Genomic DNA, 24,822 nt, shown 5'->3' on the forward strand with positions numbered 1-24,822 from the left:
TACATACATACCAAACTTTTTAGGAATTCAGAGCGACTAACACACACATATTTGGTTGCACAATTACTAAGTGATATTCAGTACATATTACACATAACATTCTGGTCTGTAAGTTAAAACATATGTGGACTAAGATGAGGGCATTAAACTTAGTCCAATAAGCCAAAAATACATACTTTGGCCAGCACATTATGAACATAGAGAATGTGGTTGTGTAGTACATACCGAATTGTGAGTAGAAGTCGCTTCTCTGCAGATATAGCTTTGCGCATCCTTGTGCCCTGAAAGGTTATCCCAGGGCGCGCTGTCTCCAAGAGTCGATCAGATCAAATGTTGCAAGGCTCATGCGACAGTATTGGTAGAATTTTACAGGATGCTCCCGCATAGAATAGAGGCGGTGAAAATGACCTCTTGTGAGTCGTTGCCTCAAAAGTGGATGGACCCACATGCGTCTCCTCCTCCGCGGATCCACTCTCACTGGGTATGGTTGGCCAAAGCGGCGTGACAAAAGCCGGTTAAATAGAACCTGCTCAGTTGTGTTGAAACTCAGACTGTTTGCCATGTTGCACATACAACAGCAACACACCTAGTGAAGGCAAGGTCACAAATGGACAGAATGGAGGCAGCCACCTGTTCCTGAGGCAATAAACAGGGTGCAGGCTAATGATTTAAATAGTTAGCAGGCCTCAAAACCGTTAAATGTCCATTTTGCAAGGCTGCGAGAATATCTCGCCATATGGATTGCATACGGATGCCATATGGATTACATACAGATTCAGACATGCGCAAAATACGCAACAACACCTTGCTTACGGATGACATACGGAGAACTATTTAGGAGTCATTCATCCGTATTATGCATGTAAACTACGGACCGTATTTTGCGTCGGTTAGTGTGACCCCGGCCTTCTGACCACTGTCCCTTTATGAGGTAATAACTCTGGAACGCTTCCATGGATCCCAGTGATTCTGACATTGTTTTCTCGTGACATGTTGTACTTCATGTTAGTGGTAAAATTTCATTCATATAACTTGCATTAATTTGTGAAAAAATGAAAATTTGGCGAAAATTTTGAAAATTTCACAATTTTCCAACTTTGAATTTTTATACTCTTAAATCACAGAGATATGGCACTCAAAAAACTTAATAAGTAACATTTCCCACATGTTTACTTTACATCAGCACAATGTGGGAACCAACATTTTTTTTTTATTAGGAAGTTATAAGGGTTAAAAGTTGACCAGCGATTTCTCATTTTTGCAACACCATTTTATTTTAAGGGACCACATCACATTTGAAGTCACTTTGAGGGGTCTATATGATAGAAAATACCCAAAAGTAGCACCATTCTAAAAACTGCACTCCTCAAGGTACTCAAAACCACATTCAATAAGTTTATTAACCCTTCAGGTGCTTCACAGGAATGTTTTGAATGTTTTAAAAAAAATGAACATTTAACTTTTTTTCACAAAAACAATTACTTCAGGTTCAATTTTTTTATTTTACCAAGGGTAACAGGAGAAATTAGACTGCAAAAGTTATTGTGCAATTTGTCCTGAGTACGCTGATACCTGATATGTGGGGGGGAACCTCTGTTTCGACGCACGGCAGAGCTTAGAAGGGAAGAAGCGCCGTTTGACTTTTTCATTGCAAAATTGGCTGGAATTTCAGCTGACACCCGGCTTTGACGTACTATTCCGTCCTTGGGACTTAGGTCCCAGGTCACATGGACGGAATAGCATGTCTAATGTAGAAAAGGGGTTAATCAGGATAGATCTAGGAGACCTTCCCACTGGGCCCGGTCTGGTAGGGTCTTGTAGAGCCCTCTTCACAACATACAAAGGGGTAAGAGACTCTTTTCCGAAAATTTCCAACAGCCACTTTTCAATATATCCATCAAGATCCCTTCCCTCCACTTTCTCAGGAATGCCAACCAGCAGGACATTGTTGCTCCTTTGCTGTTTTTTCAGATCATCCATCTTGGCTAGGAGAGGGTAAAGGTCCCGTTACATTTAGTGATGCACCATCGATCCCGACAACGATACGACCCAGTCAGGATCGCTGGTGCATCGCTAAATGGTCGCTAGTGAGCTGCCAAACAGGCAGATCTCACCAGCGACATAGCAGCGGTCGGCGGTCATTACTTACCTTTCAGATGGCAGCTCTGGTGACGACTTCCTCCCGCATCCATGGAGTCGCTTGTCGGCGCCAGCAGGAAGCCGATGACGAGAAATGGACCAGGACGATCTCACGCAATCAACGACAGCCAGCGGGGAGGCCGGTTGGAGGTAAGTATCACATGTAGCGAGATCGCTACCGATATCACTGTTGCATCACAAAATGGGTGACACGCTAGCGATATATGTGTAAAAGGCCCTTAAGACTGAAGGTCACACCACTTGTCTTAGTTTTCTTGGAATCACTATAAACACCATACAAATGGAGTGCAACTTGCCAGAAGAAAAATTTGCGTCACTGCGTGTAGAGGTTCATATGACAATTCAGATCAAAAAGGTTAGATTTAGGGAGCTTCAGTTGCTGCTGGGAAAGCTTAATTTTGCCTGCTGATGGGTAGGATTTTTTGCCAGTGTCTGGCGGCAGCCACAGAAGGGGTTACCGCCCATCATTATTATATTCGCATGATACCATACTATAACTAAGAACAAGAAGTCAGTCTGGTGCATTCCCAGTGATATGCAATTTTTATTAATATGATACAATTAATCATTTTTTTAAAATAAATAGTTACCTCCCCAGATTTGTTGCTGTTCCCTACCAAGCTCTATTAATTTCCTGCTGCCAACACAGGCCCTCATGTCCCTGCATTACTGGAGGACTTCAGTTTACGGATGAGCTGGATAATCATTTTTTTCTTTCTAAATACACAAATTTATACTTTACCAAATGTACCAACGTGACATGTATGCATCTGGATATTGTATTGGAACTGAAATGCATAACCTGCTACTTTCTTTGGTACAGCAGACATTGTTTGTTTTTTTTATAACAATGGGCAGTTGAAACCATGAAGGATATAGTTGGCTAAACATCTTGCATGAAGCAAGCATTGTAAGGCTCTGTTCTAGTAATAGTTTCCATTTAGTATTTGCTTTGCAGTACAAGACTCATTCATTTTATTGGTAAAAGAAGTGTCAAAAATGTCTTCCGTTTGTGGAGTCTGCTCTATTTTTTTATCCAGCCAAAAAAGACAGCAACTGTATCCATTTTTTAAGTTTATAGGAAACAGATCTTAATATATACCATTTGTGATGTCATCCATTATCTTGCCTTTTTTTTTAGCACTGTACATGCCTTGAATACAAAAGCAGACCAGAAACAAAAAAAGGATTTAAAACAGAAACCAAAGTGTCCATTTTTAAACAGATGTGTTTACTTATTTTTAAGGATTAAGGCTAGTTTCACACTAGTGTTACCGGGTGCAGCACAGGGCCGCCGCTAAGCTCTGCCCCAGCCACGCCCCCTCTGGTCAGCTCCTCCTCTGATTGCATGACGCTGCATGCGATCAGCGTACCCTATATTTAGAAGTGGGTACGCTGGTCGTGCGCTGGTACACTTTTGCCGGCGTTTGCGCCCTTTTGGCCCTGCGCCTAGCGCACAAAAACGCAGTGTTGCATTTTTGTGCTCTAGGCGCAGCGCCAAAAGGGCGCAAGCGCTGGCAAAAGTTTACCAGCGCACGATCAGCATACCCAATGTTAAATATAGGGTACGCTGATCGCATGCAGCATCATGCGATCAGAGGAGGAGCTGACCGAAGGGGGCGCGGCCGGGGGCAGAGCATAGCGGCGCCCGTGCGATGCGCCCGGTAACGCTAGTGTGAAACTAGCCTAATCCATTCAAAAACAGAAACTCTGGTTTCCATTTAGAATACGCTTTTGCTCCAATAGAAATTTATATAGTTTTGTAACAGATGATAACTGGACATGTGAACCAGAGCTTTAGTAAATATTATAATCTGAATTTACTTACGGTATGTTTTTAATTATCACATAATAGTTTGTTTTTCCCAGAAATGTTCAAGAACGTTATCCTATCGAGTACTTTAATGGAATCTGTCACCCCCTGAGATTTATATGACCTGTTAATATGGGCATACAGGTGATAGAAATGTTACACTAGTCCTTCCTGTATGCTTCATATCAATGGTCTTGTGAAGAAATGTTATATTCTTTCTTTATGCTAGTGATTTCTCCCAGGCTCCGGGGTGTGTGGTGCTGTATAAAATCCCTGCCTCCCATTATAATACTACCCCCTCCCATGCACATCAGTTATGGCCCCGGAATCCTGTGCCCTGCACTCCTTCAGAAATACATATCATGTCCTCCCTTCTATGGGCACTACATTCAGGGAACTTCCGTGCAGGCACAGATGGCTTCCACTCCAATGACTTCCTGTGTGCGTGCCTATAAGGTGCTCTCCCCACTTCCTCCCTGCATAGTCATCCCCATGTACACATGGTTCCTAGTGATGACTGTGCAGGAAGGAAGAGAGTAAAGCACCTTTTCGGCATGCAAACTAGAGGTCACAGTAACTCGCCAGCGCCTGCGCAGAAGATCCCTGAATGCAGCGCCCACAGGAGGGAGGATGAGGAATGTATTTCTGAGGGAGTGCAGGGCACAGGCGCAGGATTACGGGGTCATAACTGATGAGCATGAGAGGGGGGAGTATTATAATGAGGACAGGAGGCAGGAATTTCTTCCAGGCACTGCAAGACCCGGAGCCTGGAATAAATCATTATAATAAATGCAGAATATATCATTTCTCCACAACAAGACAATTAATATGAGGCATACAGGTAGGACTAGTGTAATACATTACCTGTATGCCCATATTAATAGGTCATATTTGTCCTGGGGGATGACAGAATCCCTTTAAAATGACTAATACGATTCTGCATACTGTCATAGACATTTGTGTAATTCCTCAAGACCTTTGACCAAATGTAACTATCAAGTTTACACTTAACAGGTCACACGAAAGTCTGACGTGGCTCAGATACTGAGAGGAGTCATGCACTGATAGTAACACATTCCATTTTCATGAAACTATCAATATCAAAAATACATGTATTTGTACTAGAGGAAAGAGGAGACTCCAACATATGTAACCATCAGGAGTTGTCAGATTTTCTACAATCCCAAACTCTGCAAAGTAAGGGTGTGTTTCCATGAGCGGAAACAATCAGGAATTGCTGCAGATTGAACATTGCGTCCTGCCGAAGTGTTTAATCTGCAGCGGCCAGATGTTCCTGAATAGTGGAGGGGATTTTATGTAATCCCGTCTCCACTATGCATCCGATTACGCAAGTGACACACCCGCGTAATCGGACATGCGGCGCGTCTTTCCAGACCACAGCATGTCGGTTTACCTTGCGGAGACGCTCAGTCTCCGCAAGGTAAACTGCCTACACTATGGCTGACCTGCATTGATTCCAGATGTGTTCACTGAGCACATCCGGAATCACCGCGCGGCCAGACGGGAGTGTCCAAGCTGCAAGTAATCTGGTACGTGGAGACGTACCCTTAGGCTACATTCACATGTCCAGTAATCATTAGAATGGATCCAGCAGTAATCCAGTAACAAAAAATAGTGCCGACACAACTTTTTTGTCCAACTAAAAAAACAACTGAGTACAACTGGATGTTTTTTTTTTTTTTGTTTTTTTTTCCTTTTTTTCACATTCAAGTCTTTGAAAAATGGATCCAGTTTGTCTAGAAAAATCTAGCTGGATAAAAAAATTAAAATAATAGAACAGTACAGTTAGAAATAGGGTGCAAAGCCTCACAGGCACATACCGGTCCTTGTGAATAAAATAAAAAAAAGATTGAGGCAGCACACCATGTTACAGTTGGAAAAAAGTGCTTGAGAAAGGTCCACATCTAGCACTGAAATGTCGCCATATGGGCCATTGAAGAGCACTTTTTTTCAACTGTAACATGGGGTGCTGCCTCAATATTTTTTTATAGCATAAAAAAAGCTAGCTAGATGGCTTCTACATCATTTGAGCGATTTCTAAAGGCTGAAGATAATTTTTCACTTTACCGAAGAGGACAAATCAATGATTTAGAATGACTGACTTTTTTTTTTAATTTAGGTGGCAAACACTGCTGTAATTTTGATAAGACGTGTATAGCAGCAATGATCTGAAGGACTGTAATCCATTGTGTGAAATCATCGATTATTCAGGAAGGCAAGAGATGAGAAAAACATTGACTCCTCCATATGACAAGTTCTGGAGGCCATCTCTACTTGCATCGAAATTAAAATGGTGATAAGTAAATAATAGTAAAATACTGTAAGCACCTTATACCGTAGATTTTTATTTTTCCTTAGTCTAACAAAAGGAAGTGTATTTTTTTTTCCCCAAAAAGGTTTTAAAAAATACCAATAACTCACTTTCGACCCAGATCCGCAGGTAAGATGTTCCTGCAGGGCAGCCCAATGAGAATGCTACTACGTAGGAGTCGCGCTCAGTGCAGATCCACTTCTATGGAGACCTTTTCTGAGACGCAGTAATATGGCGTTGCACTAGCCTGCTACACAATATTTACCAGCTGGGATACAAGCTGAAAACTGATTTTGAGTGATTACTGGGCTTAGCACTAGAAAGCAATATGACTGTGTAAGGTCTGTACAGCACTCCATAATAATAATAATCTTTATTTATATGGCGCCAACATATGCCGCAGTGCTTTACAATTCAGCAATTCATACACAACAGTCGTAAGTAACAGCAGAACTGCACTCCAAGGCAATAGAGTCAGATCACGCTGCATCCTATGCCCTAATGGAAAAATCTCATGGGCGATGTTGGAATTTTTATGCAAAGAAAAAAAAAAGTTTTGCTTTTCACTAAAGTATTTGATGATCCAAATTTACTTACACAATGAAAGCAAAGTTTATGGTGTCAGAGGCGTCTTAGGCTGCCGAATGCTGCACATTGTCACATCTACTGCCGAGGAACTAAAGGCTCTGACTGCTTCCCTAGCAATCTACAAATACATTTCGGACTGGCAGCATGCCTGCCTAATGTTTAACTGATTAAATATGAACAACTTCTTTATAGTTAATAATTTCCTATGCTTCAGATTAAACTCATGTCCAATTAAATCCTATTTAAATAAACATTACTATCAGTGATCAATGGGGAATACTTACTATTCCGAGATAAAGCTGCATTAAGAGTTTCATGAAATGCATTAATCACATTGTCCTCATCATATTCAGAAAAATGTACAGTGTCTATTTATTTTCTGACATTGTGAATCCGTGCCATCCACTGGCCACTTCACACACCAGTGCCTTCTAGAGAACTAACGCTCAGATAAAAAGCTCCAACATATACCGCTGGGCAGCCGTGGCTTATGTCGCCAAAAGGGGGTTTATTGCAATACTTACGCACCATGTAAATGCTATTTGACTGGATACCTCTGTCTGGAATAGAATTACTAATTAACATGAAAACACATGAAAAGAAGAAAGTATATGCACACAAATAGGGATCACCACAAAGATATGAAAAAAGTATCAATTTTATTAATGGACACAACAAACAGACACTTTGTGGTTAAAAACAATTAAAAAGTCTGAACAACCAGATATTAATAACAAAACAAAGACAATGGGTCATTTTGATAAATAGTTAAATGCTATGGGTCCCAAGACCAACCATACAGTGTAATGCCAGGTATCTGCTAGTTACCATAACCTAGGGTCTATCAAATCAATTGTTATGACAATCATGACCTTAAATCAAAAAATACCATATTATCAATAACTACTATGGTTACATAGAAATTCTACATATACCATGGACAGAAAATTGAATGCTTATCATGTTGCCAACACAAATAAACAGACATTAATAAGTCCCTTTCCCTAGCGTGATATCACCTGGTTTCTGAGGAGGAACAAGCTACCGGGTAGGTTACATGGGACCCCCAAACCCACGCGTATCGTATAGGGAAAGGGACTTATTAATGTATGTTTATTTGTGTTGGCAACATGATAAGCATTCAATTTTCTGTCCATGGTATATGTAGAAATTCTATGTAACCATAGTAGTTATTGATAATATGGTATTTTTTGATTTAAGGTCATGATTGTCATAACAATTGATTTGATAGACCCTAGGTTATGGTAACTAGCAGATACCTGGCATTACACTGTATGGTTGGTCTTGGGACCCATAGCATTTAACTATTTATCAAAATGACCCATTGTCTTTGTTTTGTTATTAATGTCTGGTTGTTCAGACTTTTTAATTGTTTTTAACCACAAAGTGTCTGTTTGTTGTGTCCATTAATAAAATTGATACTTTTTTCATATCTTTGTGGTGATCCCTATTTGTGTGCATATACTTTCTTCTTTTCATGTGTTTTCATGTCAATCCATTTATATGCACTAGGTGATCCCACCTAAATTGATATTGTGGTTGGTGCCCGTTTATTCTATATCTTGTCAGAATTACTAATTAATGATCTTTTGGTATTGGCTGGGTGATGGAATCCTTCGGATGTATTTAGCACATGTACCCAGTGACTTTCAATGCTTTTAGGGACATGGGGCAATTCAAGGAAGCTTTCACATGACCACTCACGCTCAACAAATTCAACAGAAGTGCTGGAACTTTTTATGCCAGAAATTATACTCCAGGCTTTAACTGGAGTAGGACTTCTGGTGAGGTGTAGCCGCTGATTTCATTAAATGCTGTGCACCTCTTAACAAATTTGGCGCATCATACTCTATTCATTAAGACTAATGTGAGCACAGCCAGTATTAATGAATTGGCCCCATAATATTCAAACTTGATATTAATAAGAATTTGCATGTTTTGTAACCGATAGTGAATATTTTTTCTTGCCTGATGCCCTTGGATAGAATGGTGCTTCATGCCAAATGAACCCATCATATCTTTTGTTTAGCGTACAGCTTTTCTGGAGGAAGCCTTAAAGGGAATTTGTCAACATATTTTTGCTACCTAATCTGAGAGCAGCATAACGTAGAGACACAGAGAGCTCAGCAAGTGATGCATCACTGGAATCAGGGTCTCTGCCCCTGCATTATGCTTCTCTCAGACAGTGTAGCAAAAAAACTGGTGACAGATTCCCTTTAAAATTTGATTTCATGGACTGATTAACAATCTTATCCATCCTGAGGTGAATTAATCACAGTTACCAGACAAGAATGCTGTATTTACATGGCCCAATCATGGCCATTAAAATAATTGCGATTGTGATGGTTTACTGGCATGTTTAGACTCACAGATCAGAATTCTATGGGCACTGAATAATTGTTACTATGATCGTTCTGTGTGCATAGAATAAGGCTAGTTTTACTCTAGCGTTTATTCGACGCAGCGCACAGCGCCGCTAAGCCCCGCCCCCTGCCAGCTCCCTGTCCGCCCCATCTGGTCATCGCCGCCTACTATCGCACATGGACGCTTGCGATCTGCGCACCCTATCTTTAGCATTGGGTGCGCAGATCGTGCACTAGTAGGATTTTGGCGTGCGCTGAGCACTTTTGAAGGTGCGCCGAATGCAGCATGTTGCATTTCGGCGCGTTCGGCGCACCTTCAAAAATGCGCAGCGCACGCCAAAATCCTACTAGCGCATGATCTGCGCATCCTATGCTAAAGATAGGGTGCGCAGATCGCAAGCATCCATGTGCGATAGTAGGCGGCGATGACCGGATAGGGCAGGCAGGGAGCCGGCAGGGGGCGGGGCTTAGCAGCGCCGTGTGCTGCTTCGAATAAACGCTAGTGTGAAACTAGCCTTACATGTTTTCTGGAGCAAATCTGATGTTCATATTGGATGGTATCCTGCAGATAACAATGGTTTTTAAAACGGAATCTGTCACCAGGTTTTTGCTACATCATCTGAGAACAGCATTAGGTAGGAAAAGAGACCCTGAATCCAATGATTTGTCACTTAGACAACTGGTTGCAGTTGTTACACAATCAGAATTCTTAGATGTAGCAGATCTCAAAAGTTGCCCCCGCCCACTCCACAGCTTTCTGTGTACTTTGTACATTGACAGTGAGCTGCTTATCAGAGCAGGGGGCATGGTCAGACTAGGGCTCACCTGATATGTAGCCCAGGCAGTGATAGCCTCCTTTGGATAAAAGATTCATTGTAAGGAAACAGGACACAGTCTAATAAGTGACACATTGCTAAATTCCTAACTCACGCTGTCCTCAAATTATATAGCGAAAACTTGCTGACAGATTCCCTGTAAGCTTACTTAGAGATGACAGCGCCCGGCAAACACAGATTTTGCTTGTTCATTGGATATTTCCTGGCCTGATTAGATGGGCTTGCAGTTTGGGAATGAAGGTTCTTTGAACATGCCTATTGGCCCGTCGAAATGGGCCTTAAGTCTCTCACTCTTTTGTGGCACAGTATACAATAAAATCATAACCAGCACTGTTTAGAAAGGTTAAGTTGAAAGCGCTTCTGGTCCTCCATGAGGCCGCCAGCCCCAGGATTTATTATACTGACCTATATAGACATATAAGTGGTGCCCAAACACGAGAGGTAGGGGAGATAAGGCAAATTATGCAACAGAAACAGCTGCAACAAACGGACGATTTGCCTCTAAAAGAATGCTCTAGTTTGAAGTGAGAAACACTGTCATGGCAAGGAAGAACAAAAGTAGTGTCCAAAAAATAATGGCACATAGCTACTATAGTTTCTTACACAGTAGAGGTCGTCCGGCATTACCTGGAGATGTCTTGACATTTAAAGGGAACATGTCATAAGTTTTTTTTTTTTCATATCTGAACTAAGACTAGCATCTTAAATCGGTGCCTGTGCTGCATTCCATAAAGGGTTATATAAAACCCCCTGAAACCCTCCACCCCAAAAGCTTTTGAAATTCCCCGCACTCTGTAAATTCTGCCAGACTGGCTCCATAGACGTCCTTGCTGAGGCATCTATCCCTCCTCCTGGCTTCTGATCGCCGTCCTCTTGCTCTGATTGATGTAAATGACACCTCCTGCGTCATCTACATAGCCGGGCAAAAGCTCGCACCCACGCAGAGACATCACCAACTTGCGCCTGCGCACTTTGTTCTGCCCTACTGCAAGAAGACCCCAAACTATAAGGGGCTCCGAACACAGCTCTGAAATATCCCAAAGGAATGGAACAGAGACCACTAGTTCTACGTGGTATTCACAGTGAGAGGGCAAGAGCAGTGTGCGTGCTCCAATCACCCTGGACATTTCAGATGCCCACTATTCTTCAGATCAGTGGGGATCCCAGCAGCCAAATCTCCACCAATCAGAAAGTTATCACCTATCCTTTGTATAGGTGAGAAAGTCGATTTCGGGAATAACCCTTTAGGGTATTCTGGCTGCTTAAAATATAGAACCAGATAATCTACAGTACACTTCACTGAGCACTTGACGTTATGGTCTGATGAACATAGGGCCTATTCACATTATATGGATTTATGCGGGGTATCAGTACGATCGACAAAGTACATTCATGTTTAGGCTTCCCATCCTAGGCCACATTGAAGAGCATCGGGGTCCTGGGCAGTGTGTGTCACGTGGTCCTTTGATATGGCATTTGGTGGGTATTATATGTAATGTCTCTATAACTTATGGTCTACACAAAAGGTAGATTGCGATATAGGTCAGGGAAATTGGATAAATATAATCATGTTGTCTTAATGTGAACATTGTAATTAGTCTTGGTGTAATTCATTTTTTTGCACTTGTTAATATATTTTTTGGTATTTGATAAGTATTAAATTTAATGGCTTCATGATCTATGGTCTTTATAAAAGAGATTACTATAATATGATATGTTTCAGTATAATCATGCATTCATAATGTTCGCGTTATCATCAGTGTTTTTATGCAATTCTTTGTACTTTGTATCCACTGATTTAGTTCTGAATTTAGTGTGACAGATATCATATTACAATATCGTTTGACCTCGCAATGTGACCACACTGCCCTAATGGGTTTTTAATGGATTGTTTTTAAATAATAAATCTTTTTTGGCAGTTAGTGGAATTTTATTTGTATCAATAAAGTTTTTAAATGTTGTACAATCATGTAGTAATGTTTATTAATAATTCAAATTATCTTAGCTAATGAGTCATTCTAAAGGATATGGCTTCTCTACTGTAGCCTTGAAGAGGTCAGACTCTGCTGCAATATAGTTTGGTGATCCCAGAATCCTTTCCCGATGCCATCAGCTGGCATTAACCTTCATACGACTTCAGCATTTGTTTAATATTCTAAAGTTTGATTTTTTTTATTCCAAGGCAAGAAGCATAATGTGAAGGACTTAAAGGGAACCTGTCACCTTGACCGTATCTATGTGTGTGTAGATCAGTCAAAGTGTCAGGGAGTGATTGCAGCTGCACCAACCGTACAGTAATGGGTGACTAACGGCTCCCTGGAAGCGAGTTCACAGGGAAAGAAATAAAATATCATTTTCTCCCTGTAGCCGCTCCTCCAGGACACTATCTACAAAGCAATGAAAGCTAGTCACACACAGTGTCGGACTGGGGTGCCAAGGGCCCACCAGTAACATTGGCTTTGGGGGGGCCCACTTTTCATTTGCATTCAAATACTACACTCCCCTCATTCAGAAATTTACGTATATATCTCTATATAATAATAAACTGGGTAGTTTGGGTAATGAATGAGGAGATGCTGTTTTTTTCTGCACAGAGTGAATCAAGTGAATTTTGCCAAGTACTGACCATACAATGGGGTTGGAGGCTCAGATCTGCACAGGGGCCCACCGAGGGATTCCCCTGTTACCCTATGGGCCAGTCCGACCCTGGTCACACAAAATCTTCAGGTAACTAGGGCTTCCCGAGGTAACAGGTCACCTTTAAAATCTCATAGCGTTATTGTAAGCTTGATAGGATTAAATGTATACCAGAAAGCTCAGCATAACTTCTCACTAGAAAATAGATAAGTATTCAGAATAGTATGATTTCTGGAGAATTAGGCTGGTTTCACACTGGCGTTTTTTTGTGCAGTTTTTTAGCTCAAAAAAAGCATGCGTTTTCCCCCCTATATTTTACATGGGGTGCGCTTATGTGCGCATGCACATGCGTTTGTACGTGTTTGTATGCGCATGTGGTTTTTTGTAGTGTGCGCTCGGGCGCACAAAATGCATCCTGTTGCTTTTTTTGTGCGTCCGACTTGCCCCAAAAAGCAGCACGCAATGCGTTTTTTTTTTACAGCAAAACACCCATTGTAGTCTATGGGTGCACATACGTTTTTTAAAAAACGCACCAAAACCAGCAAAAAACGCACACAAACACATGATACGTTTTTTCCATGCATTTGTGTGCACAAAAAACGCGCAGCAAAAAAAGGCAAGTGTGAAAGTAGCCTTAGGCAGCGCAATTACTATATAGGCTATTTGCCCTTTCATTCCGCTCTGTACACTAAAAAGCTATCAATAAAATGTACGCGACTCACTTCCATCTCAAGAGCAAACAAACCACTGATGTGCATTTATAAGTCAGCGTTGTTCTTCCAGGCGGCTTTTACACTGTTTGCCTTATGCGCTAGAAAAGCCCTGGAGAATACAGCGAGCATGTCTACAGGAGTCTGAGATTCCCACTGGAGCCTGAAAATCTGTCCTTTGGCCTTCGCTACGCTATTAAGTGTCACTGTATCTTTACTTCTGCCATATGAGGTAACAGTCTGTTGTGCTATTCCATACAGTAAAAAAAAGTATGCAGTGTGATTTTTTTTTTTTTATTGATTTTTAACATGTGAGCCTACTGACAACAGAGGCCTTATTGCATATACCTTTTACAGATATGCCAGGATGAACACATCCTTACTTGGAAGACTTTCTGCTCACTTTGTATTTTATGTAAGGCTGATCAATCATTAGTTACGGTATGTACTTTACACAAAATAAAGGCTGCCCTTGGACATCTTCTGACATGTCCACTACACTAACATATGGGCAGCTTCTACTCTCACCTTCCGTCTCCTCTCTTTTTTCTTTCCTGTACTTCTGCAGTTTTTCTTGCCATATAGAAGCATACTTGACAGGGCAGTATACGTTCTTATTACATTTAGAGTCTATAGGAAGAAGTTGTAACCAGGGTCCTATATTTAACATATTCATAAATACTATACTGTACACTGAAGGTGGAAATACTCTAGATTGGCATATTCTATGCCAGTTTTGATCAAAACCCTCTGAAGTAAGATGCACCAAGCGTTTAAAGGTGCACAATGAATTGGTACATTTTAGACTGTTCATATGCCAGAAGCAGAAATCTACTTCAGCCATGAGCTGAAAGAAATGTCTGCTATAACTGATGCCAGTTCCTGTGTAAATTTTAATTATCAATGGTCGCGATTGGCTACACCTTCTCCAGTTAACCAGTGCCCATATTTTTAGTAAAGTGACAGGGCCAGTGAGTAAACACCAAGGCCCTGAACTGTCAAGACTAAAGGCCCCGTCACACATAAAGATGCACCAGCGATCCCGACAACGATACAACCTTGTCAGGATCGCTGGTGCATCGCTACATGATCGCTGCTGAGCTGCCAAACAGGCAGCTTCACCAGCGATCAGCACCAGCGAGGATGCTGGTCTCTAAGGTAAATATCGGGTTAATAAGCGGCGCGCTGGGAGCTGCAAGCTCGCAGGTTTCTAAGGTACATATCGGGTAACTGACGTGCGGCGCTTAGTAACCCAATATTTACCTTAGAGACAGGGCTCCCAGCGCTTGCTTAGAGCACTGGGAGCCTTGTTGGCTCCCACTGCCACACGCAGTGATGCGCGCTAGCCAGCGGGAGACCAGCGATCAAAAAATGGCCCAGGCCGATCGAGCACGATCAGCGATACCCAGCGGGGGGGCCGGTTGCTGATCCCCGTCACACACAGCGATCTCGCTGACGAGATCGCTGTGGCGTCAATGTGTGTGACGGGGCCTTTACCTTGTTCACCACGGTCTTGATGAGATGGCTTGCTGGAGTCACCAGTGCCTGATTAATTAAGAGACTCGTCTGAAAGTGGAGTGAGCTTCGCCACAAATCTTACTCCAGTCAGTGACTGGAGACCACTGGCATAAGGTACACATGTGCCACAGCTAGTCATGGACTAGATGAGATGTGGGGTCATGCCCCATAAGCGCACTTTTTGACAGAGTTATGCAAATATGGCAAAAACACCAAAAGTCGCAACATTTATGTTGCAACCGAATATTGCACAAAAATTTGGGACTTTTCAAAGCAATCTTTTTGATGAATCAGAGCCCAAAAGGTGTAAAACGTTTGCACACACATTAGTCATGCCAAAGTTTGCAACTTTTATATGCCTGTTTTCTGGAGTAGAAGGACAGATAAAGTGCTATCACTTTATGATCAATCGAGGTTCAACCTCCGGGGCCTCCACCATTCCTGAGAGTAAGGCAAAACAGTCCTAGTATAGTGCTGATTTGTTGGGGTCCCATAGGTCAGAAGTTTACTGATCATAAAGTGATCTTGGCTTCATTGTTGGCAGAGTATAGTTCAGATGCTGAGGATATTTTGTAAGCTTTTTATTGTTCAATACGCTTCAGGGCCGAAAACACTATTTTATCAGGTCTATTTTGCTCCCGACCTGACGATGGGGTCTGTTCGACCCTGAAATGCATTGAACAAAACAAGACTTACGAAATATCCTCAGCATCTGAACTATACTCTGGCAGCAGCACAGCCACGATCAGTGCCAAGACATCCAGCAATACATTAACGTGGAGACGAGGCTTCATCTCCCCTACAGGCGAGACCGCAGCAGCTGGATACTCTATGCTGTAGTAGGAGTTGTGGCCCACACAACTTTACAAAGTGAGCGCACCAACATTGTTACAATATCCATCATCATTATCGTTACTACCCTAAGAACACTTTACCTTTTTCTTTAATTTTTCCAAAGATAAAGTGATGGAAACATTGTTTTTGCTGACGGTACAAGGATACCAAGAACCACTTTCCACCTTATTAGTATTGAACAGTATATTGTGAATTTGTGCCATATATGCCAAGAATTGTACTCAGAAGTAGGTCTATTTATTAATATTGAAACATGTCAATTCTTATATTACAATTTAAAGTTATATTTCTGAATAATGGTACTGCTAATCAAATGGCCTTTCTAAGGGGAATTCAGATGATTAACAGATGGCAAGGAATAAGTCATCAATGTCCCAATGTGGCCCTAGAGACCCCGGTCACAAAGACTGGCTCTGCAATTTCCCATAAACAGTAATAGAGAGGACTATGCACATGCCCAGCTAGCTCAAGCATTCATGACATACGTGATATCCCAAAAAATGTGTATACTTGGTATACATAAAAGGTCAAAATGTTGCAGAACATCAAAAGATCAGTCTAAAAAAAGAAACCGACAGTTTTAATTTTACATGCACTACTAGACATATTAAAGATGATGTGCGGAAATAACCACATAAAATTAAATTCAGTACCCATAAAAGTAATATTTCAGAGAAGCGCAAATGCAAATACGGTTAGGTCCAAAAACATTTGGACAGTGACACAGGTTTTGGCATTAGCGGATCACCAAAACAAAAAAAGTGCAGACTCTCAGCTGTAAGCCTCATTCACATGTAGGGAGGTGACCGAGGTCATCACATGCCTTCCCTTCTTTGGACACTGTACACATGATGACGTGAGGTAACTTGTTTACTAATGTTAATGTAATGTGCTGTATTGTTTATGTACTGTAATGTGGATGTCTTTGATATGTGTTTATGTACAGAATTAGGGATAGAGTAGACTGGGAGAAGTTGCAGAGTAGTGTAGTGCAGAACAGTGGGGATATAGTGAAGGCACTTCCTGGTTAGACAGCAGAGCCCGGCGCAGCCTTGCCCAGGGCAAAAGGAGTGCAAATGCAGCAGTGAGCAAGGACAGTCTGACAGCCATGGGGATAAGGTTGCTTCGACAAGAAGGGGCCCCAGGCTGAGTGGAGTGCAGGCAGTCACCAGCTTGAATGGTAACCATCCTGAAGGATCCGGGGTCTACGACTGGGGCACATGAAGCTGAGATGGCGAGCCTGGTACCTTTTCCTTTTGAAGCCAGACAAGGGCATGGTCGAAAGCTGGTGGACCTAAAGGCACAGATGAGAAAGGGATTGTCAAGGAAGAGCAGTGATTGCTGGAACAGGACAGGGATTGTCCAGGAAGAGCAGTGATTGCTGGAACAGGTCAGGGATTGTCCAGGAAGAGCAGTGATTGCCAGGTCAGGACAGGGATTGTCCAGGAAGAGCAGAGATTGCTAAAACAGGACAAAGAATGACCAGGAAGAGCAGAGATTGCTAAAAAGACAGGGAAGTATTAGGACTGTCACTCTGTACACACTGTGCCACATCTGTAATGGAAACCCTACTGATAAGTAAAGTTGAACTGTTGAGAAAGGACATTGTTTCCAGAGTTGTTTGTGGAGCTCGTGAATCCGGAGCTGGCGTGACAGAAGCAGAGGGGACTTTGACAATAAATGTGTGTTCTGTTGGACACGCTGCACATACAGCAGAAGAGACATTATGTTTCATCTGTGGGGTGCCAGGGTGTGGAAACAATACAGCTTACTGCTATGTCTACCACCCTTGTATGCCAAGGCCAAGAGTGGAACCTACAGAGAAAAACTATAATTGAAAGATTGACACCTCTTCTGTGTTTTGAAGACACTTCTGGTTTTGACATACAAATACTGATGCAAAAATTCTGACCTGTGAATGAGGCCTCATCACACTTCAGTTGTTTGATGTCAGTTACAAACCATCAAAGTGTGAAAAAATGGATCCATTTCCACTATGAAAAAAATGGATGCACCTGATCCATTTTTTGGATGGATCCGCTGCAGCCGCTAAGTGCCTGAAATTTAAAGGAATAGAGGTCTGGAAAAGGAGAGAGAGATTATTGTACTATATGCTGTAAGTGTATTTGATATTCGGAATCATGACGACCCATATGAGCCTATGGGTGGGTGTAAAACATATGACTGCACTCGGATGTCATCTGTGCAGTCTGATTTACGCGTAGAGACAATGGAGAAGATGGAGAAAAAGTTCTGTTCTCAGTCTCCATCCTCCATCTTTACGTGAGAGAATTGGATCGCACTGAGATTACACTCGGCTCAAACTTTGATCAGTGTGTCATTAGCATAATTGACCCGATTCTCTCACATGAGAGAACATACAGCTGTCTGACTGCAGCCTTAACTTGGGTGTATTTACATCCTAATTGGACTAAGGGTTTATGAATTACAGCTCCTTAATGTGTAACGGGACCAAAAGTAAAAGTTCTTTAATAAGCTGCATGGGCTATTCTCTCATTAATCCATCATCAATTAAGTAGATAAAAGGTTTGGAGCTGATTATAGATGAGACATTTGCATTTGGAAGTTATTGCTGTGAAGAGAAACAGAAAATCATTAGGCTGGAAAAAGTGAAAAACACTCTCCTGGAAGTAGGTGGTAGGTGATTTAGTATCTCAGTGTACTATACAGAGAGGACTTCAAGAAAGCAAATATAGAGGGTTCACCACAAGGTGCAAACCATTAATTGGTCTTAAATATAGAAAGCACAGACTAGACTGTGCAAAAAAAAAAAAGCAAGCCCAGTTCTGGAAAAGCATTCTAAACAAAATCAACCTGTGCCAGAATGATGGGAAGAAGAAAGTATGGAGAAGGCTTGGAACGACTCGTGATCTGAAGTAAACATCTTCTGTAAAAGTGGAAGCATGTGCATTAGAAAATTTCATGAGCAAATAAGCAAATACAGAGGGTTCATCACAAGGTGCAACCATTATTCAGCCTTAAATAATAAATAATAAAAAGGTTAGATTAGACTTTGCCAAAATACATCTAAAGAAGGCAACCCAGTTCTGAAAATGCATTCTTTGGACAGATGAACCTAAGATAAACCTGTACCAGGATGGGAAGAAGAACGTAAGTAGAAGGCTTGGAACGACTCATGATCCAAAGCACATCACATCCTCTGTAAAACATGGTGGAGGCAGTGTGATGGCATGGGCATGCATGGCTTATTGATGATGTGACTGAAGACAGAAGCAGCTGGATGATTTCTGAAGTGTACAGGGCAATACTTTCTGGTCAGATTCAACCAAATGCAGTTGATTGTACTTTATAGTAGAGATGGACAATGACCCAAAACATACTGCAAAAGCAATCCAGGAGTTTTTAAGGCAACGAAGTATAATATTCTGCAGTGGCCAGGGCAATCACCAGATCTCAACCCCGTCAAGCAGAATATCATCTGCTTATGACAAAACCTAAGGCAGAAAGACCCACAAACAAGCAACAAATGAAGTCAGCTGCAGTAAAGGCCTGGCAAAGCATCACAAAGGAGGAAACCCGGCGTTTGGTGATATCCATGGCTTCCAGAATTCAGGCAGTCATTGCCTGCAAAAGTTTCTCTACTTAATCAACATTTTATTTATGGTGAAGTTAATTTGTCCAATTACTTTTGAGCCCCTGAAATGAGGAAGCTTTGACGAAAAATGATTACAATTGCTAAATGTTTCACAGGATAATTTTGTTCAACCCCTTTAATTAAACCTGAAAGTCTACAATTCAATTGCATCTCAGTTATTTCATTTTAAATAAATAATAGTGGCATGCAGAGCCCCAAATCACAAAGATTTCGTCACTGTCCAAATATTTCTGGACCTAACCTTATGTAAAAAACTAAAAGAATTTATATAGCATCAGCATCAACCCCTCATTATTATTAAATTTGGTATACAAAACAAGAACAGCAGCATTGTCTTAAAGAGCTAGTCCAAAAAAAAAAAAAGTTGTCCCGTATCGATTGGATAGAGGATAACATTTTGATAGCTGGGATCTGGCCGCTGTGACCCCTAACTATGCCAAGATTGGGGCTTTAGAATCTAGAGAAAGGGGCTGTACAGCCCCAACTTGAAAGGTGAGGATGCACCTATGCAACACTGTTTAGGGGATTACCCAATGCAGTGCTCCTCTAGTCCCGTAGACAATGAATGGACCAGACGCAGTGCATACGCACCTCCACGCTTGTCATTTTTTGGGTTCCAAAGTCCATATTCAGGATTGCTGGGGCAATTATCACCTAGTGAAAGTTTTTAACAGCTTTTCCTAATTCCCCACTATGGGATAAGAGGAGTAAGCAGCTGTTAATGGACTTTGAAATTGAACATGGTCGATTCTTCATTCCCCTGTCACCATGTCAGGGAAGAGTCTGGAGGCCTCCATTTTATCATTTTCAGAAACTTCTAAAATGTCATGTGTCTTTCCCAAAGTTTTGATCATTAAGCATTTGGGTGTAAATTTATCATGCTTGTCCACTGTCCACATCGGGGCTCACAATTTAAATTCCCTTTCATTATATCTTTGGAGTGTAGAGGGAAACTAGAGTACCTGGAGGAAACCGATGCAACATGGTGAGAACATACAAACCCCTTGCGGATGTTGTTCATAGTGGGATTTGACCCAAGGACCCCAGCGCTGCAAAGCAATAGTGCTAATCATTGAGCCACCGTGCTGCCACACAGACTACATATACAATTAATCCATAAAGAAGACAAACTGATCAGCCTCAAACATATTGCAGGATGCTTTTATCCATTCATTAGCAATCTGCAGGGGGTCTCAGACCCCAGCCCTTTGCCAATCTAACTTTTTCACATGTCATAAATTGGTGGAACTGAAAGGTAACCTTTAAAAGAAGCCTGCAGATCCCACCGGAAACAGTAGACTTAGCTCTAATGTGCTTAAACATCTAAAATTAAGATTTGTTGCATTTGTATTTAGGCCTGTTTCCATGTTTTTGCAGTCACTTATACTACTCACCACTTTTACACTTAAAACAGTTGGTAAACTGTAAGTGATACATCCTGTAAGTAACATAACATGTAAGAAAACTAATTGCTCTTACCTGAGACTTGGTAAGTAAAGTAGAAGACAGCCAAGAAGCATACAGTACAATGCAGTAGAGAAGGCATATTGTGCCGCAGATTTCTCTTACATCAGATGCCAGTCTAGCACCGCGTAACGGAGCGTGGGGCAATGATGAAGGTCTGGAAATGGGGTGAAGGATATTGATCAAACAGCTGCTGCTGACACCCCCATTGGGGCAGCCCTAGTGCACAGAATTGGGGGAGGTGCAGGCAGACTCCTTAGAACAGAGAAGGTTGTGTCTGTCCTCAGTGGGGGGGAAGCCCTGGCTTATGAAGTGCAGCCAGCACTGAAGTAGGAGAGGGCAGACTTTACACTGAGAGCCTGGCAGCTCTCCCAGAGAACAACTGACAACGGGAGAGAAGTTCGAGGTTTTATACTTTGCTGACAGGAAGCAATTCCATAGTACAAAGACCATTGAGTCTGACTCGGGCACACAATGCAGAGATAAACATGCTAAACATCAACTGATTCAGTCATTGATTGATGCCACTGGATCTGTTTTTTTCTCATAGACTTGTATTAGCGATGGATTGTGACGGACGGCCTTACGTTTAATCCGTCGTTTGACGGATCCGTTGTAAATTCTTTGTCCGTCGGCCAGAAACAATAGACAAAGTAACGTTTTATGTGGATGTCGAAAAGTCGGACAGCGACGGATCCAGCCCCGTCCGTCATTGGCTATAATGGAAGCCTATGGGTGCAGGATCCATCCCTGTCCGTCAAAAGACAGAATCCGTCGCTGGATTCCGTTTTATCAAACTGAGTATGCCCAGAACAATTTTTCCTTGTTTAATTTAACCCCCACAGCCATTCTGGCACATAAAAATACTCTCTCTCTCGAATTCTGTTCCTTTAAAATTCCTCTAACTGCTGCTTCGACGGATCCGTCAAAAAAATGGATCCTGTGCATCAGTTTTTTACAATCTGCACAGGATCCGTTTTTTCAACACTTTGACGGATTGTGACTGATTCTAAAAGACTGATGTGTGAAAGAGGCCTTATTCATAAGTGATATAGATTGACAGGCAGATAGATATGAATACATCTTTGAACATTTATACAGTGTCCATATCTGTTCACCTCTGGCACTGCAAACAGCTTGTTAAGTTAGGCTGCTTTCACATATCAGTTTTTTGGCATCAGTCACAATCCGTCGGCACGACGGATCCGTCGCAGATTGTGAAAGACTGATGCGACGGATCCGTTTTTTCACCAGATCCGACTGCCCTACCTGGTAATAATTGGAGCATGCTCAGTTTAACAAAACGGAATCTGACGCTGGATTCTGTCATTTGATGGATAGCGATGGATCCGGCGCCTATAGGCTTCCATTCTAGCAAACGACGGACGGCGTCGGATCCATCGCTGTCCAACTTTTTGAGACAAAAAACGTTACTTTGTCCGTCGATTTATCCAGTGAACGATGGATGAAACGTGAGGCCATCCGTCGCTAATATAAGTCTATGAGAATAAATCAGATCAGCTGCATCAGTCGCTGGATCCATTTTTTTCTAAAAACTACGGATTGCGACTGATGGAAAAAACAAATATGTGAAAGGGGTCTTAAGGCCCTGTCACACTAAACGATATCGCTAGCAATATCGCTATAATGTCACTGGTTTTTGTGACGCAGCAGCGATATTGCTAGCGATATCGCTATGTGTGATACTTACCTCCGACTGCTGCCCCGCTGGTTATCGCTGATCGCGCAAGAAGGTCCTGGGCCGTTTCTCATCGGGCGCTTCCTGTGGCGCCGATGAGCGACGAGTGGGCGCGGGCGGGAGGACGTCAGGATCGCCTCGTCTGACAGGTAAGTAGCAACCCCCGACCACTGCTATGTCGCTGGTGAGATCTGCCTGTGTGGCAGCTCACTAGCGACCACTTAGCGATGCACCAGCGATCCATATCATTGTCGGGATCGCTGGTCCATCGCTAAGTGTGACAGTACCTTTAGGCTGCGGAGTTTTGGCCCCCACTGATCAGATATTGATGACCTATCATTAGGACTTCAAGAATTCTAAAAGGTTGATCAATGGCCACAAAGACATCTATATCTATTTTGAAGGGACTGCTCCTGACAACATCCAGGCATGCATGTGGACTATGAAGCAAAAGGTACTGTCCACAGTGTCCATTCACTAAAAGACCCCACCTCATCAGTCAGCATTTGCGTAGGCCCTATAGGATGCCCTGGAACATGAACAATCTAGGACAACTTGCAAATTATGAAATGTTTTAAGAACGATTTGTGGCGTATTTGTCATTTAATAAAGATTTGGACACATGGTTCTACCTGTTCCTTTTTTGAAACTCTATCATCAACTGTCACTTGTCTCTTGTTGGTTAAGACACATCTAGGCTAATTAGAATGTCAGTGGAGTATTGTATTTTAGGTCTCTTGTTTTGTAATGGTCACTCGGCATAGTGGATTCTTAAAGCCATAGGTCTGGATAAGCAGCACATTCCCGCATGCGTTGATGCAGCAAAGAACAAGAGAGCTGGAAATGCTACACGGCACCTTTTGCAACATGGATTAACAGAGCTAAATAAACTGGTCAGTACTAATGATGAGCGAGCACTAAAATGCTCGGGTACGCGTTGCTCGGATCGAGCAAATTGGAATACTCGGGTAGTCGGACAGAACGAGCCCAATGTAAGTCAATGGGAGACCCCAGCATTTTTGCCACGATACCCTCCGGGGGTCTTTAAAGGTCTAAAACCATCTGAAAATGATGGAAACACTGCTCAAATGACATGGGGACATCATGGGGATTGCCCCTGGAAGCATTCCTGACTCCTAGTTCACAGCTTTAAACAATTTTTTCCGAAATTCATGCCATTTTTCCCGATGCAACAAAAACAGACCAAAACGAAACCAAAACGGATTTTGCTGGGAAATATGATAAGGTACATCCTTTGCAGATTCATGACTTGCCTGTAAAGCCCCCGTCACACACAGCGAGATCGCTAGCGAGATCGCTGCTGAGTCACAAGTTTTGTGACGGAACAGCGATCTCACTAGCGAGATCGCTGTGTGTGACACTTATCAGCGACCGGCCCCCCCTACCGGGTATCGCTGATCGTGCTCGAATGGCCTGGACTTTTTTTGATCATTGGTCTCCTGATGGCCAGCATGCATCGCTGCGCGTGGCAGGCGGGAGAGCAACGATCAGTGAGCTCCCAGCTCGTATCCAAGTTAAACAGCGGGTTTCTAAGCGCCGCGCGGCGCTTAGAAACCCTCTGTATACCTTACATACCAGCGAGCTGGTGCAGGGAGCTGGTAACCAAGGTAAACTGCGGGTTTCTAAGTGCTGCGCGGCGCTTAGAAACCTGCTGTTTACCTTGGCTACCAGCTCCCTGCACCAGCGCGCTGGTATCTAAGGTACACAGCGACGTGCACGCTCGTCATCGCTGGTGCTGATCGCTGGTGAAGCTGCCTGTTTGGCAGCTCACCAGCGATCATGTAGTGACACACCAGCGATCCTAACAAGTTCATATCATTGTCGGGATCGCTGGTGAATCGCTATATGTGACGGGGCCCTAAGGCAAAATAATTAACCCCAGACTGAAATGTTCCTCCCCCACTTGGGCTTAGGTCAGACGCAGCGTTTTTGAAGCATTTTTCAACTTTAACATTGCTTTCAACCACTACAAATGCATTCACTGGGAAATGTCATTGTAACATTTAACATCCCTAGCTGGCCATGTGGTGAGTGACACATAAGCAGACCCATCTTGTTTCATTTATGAAGGAGGGACTCTTAAAGTCACAGAGCCTGTTTTTACTGGTGCATCAGGCGGCATTAATCTTCTTAAAGGACCATTATTAAACAGTGGGTCTCCTAACCAG

At 42.5% G+C, this 24,822-nt stretch overlaps 1 protein-coding gene across 1 annotated transcript in view; it reads right to left on the reverse strand.

The window, feature by feature from the left end:
* Positions 1–21,302, reverse strand: part of SUSD2 (sushi domain containing 2) — a 340,007-nt gene extending 318,705 nt beyond the window's left edge. The window contains exon 1 of the mRNA XM_073559037.1: positions 20,950–21,302. Within this exon, the coding sequence (XP_073415138.1) occupies positions 20,950–21,016 (67 nt within the window). The 5' untranslated portion in view covers positions 21,017–21,302. The remainder of the gene's footprint in view (positions 1–20,949) is intronic.
* Between the last annotated feature and the right edge of the window lie 3,520 nt (positions 21,303–24,822).

Source organism: Dendrobates tinctorius, unplaced genomic scaffold (assembly GCF_039654945.1).
Source record: "Dendrobates tinctorius isolate UK_male_01 unplaced genomic scaffold, ASM3965494v1 ptg000003l, whole genome shotgun sequence".
Lineage (NCBI taxonomy): Eukaryota > Metazoa > Chordata > Amphibia > Anura > Dendrobatidae > Dendrobates > Dendrobates tinctorius.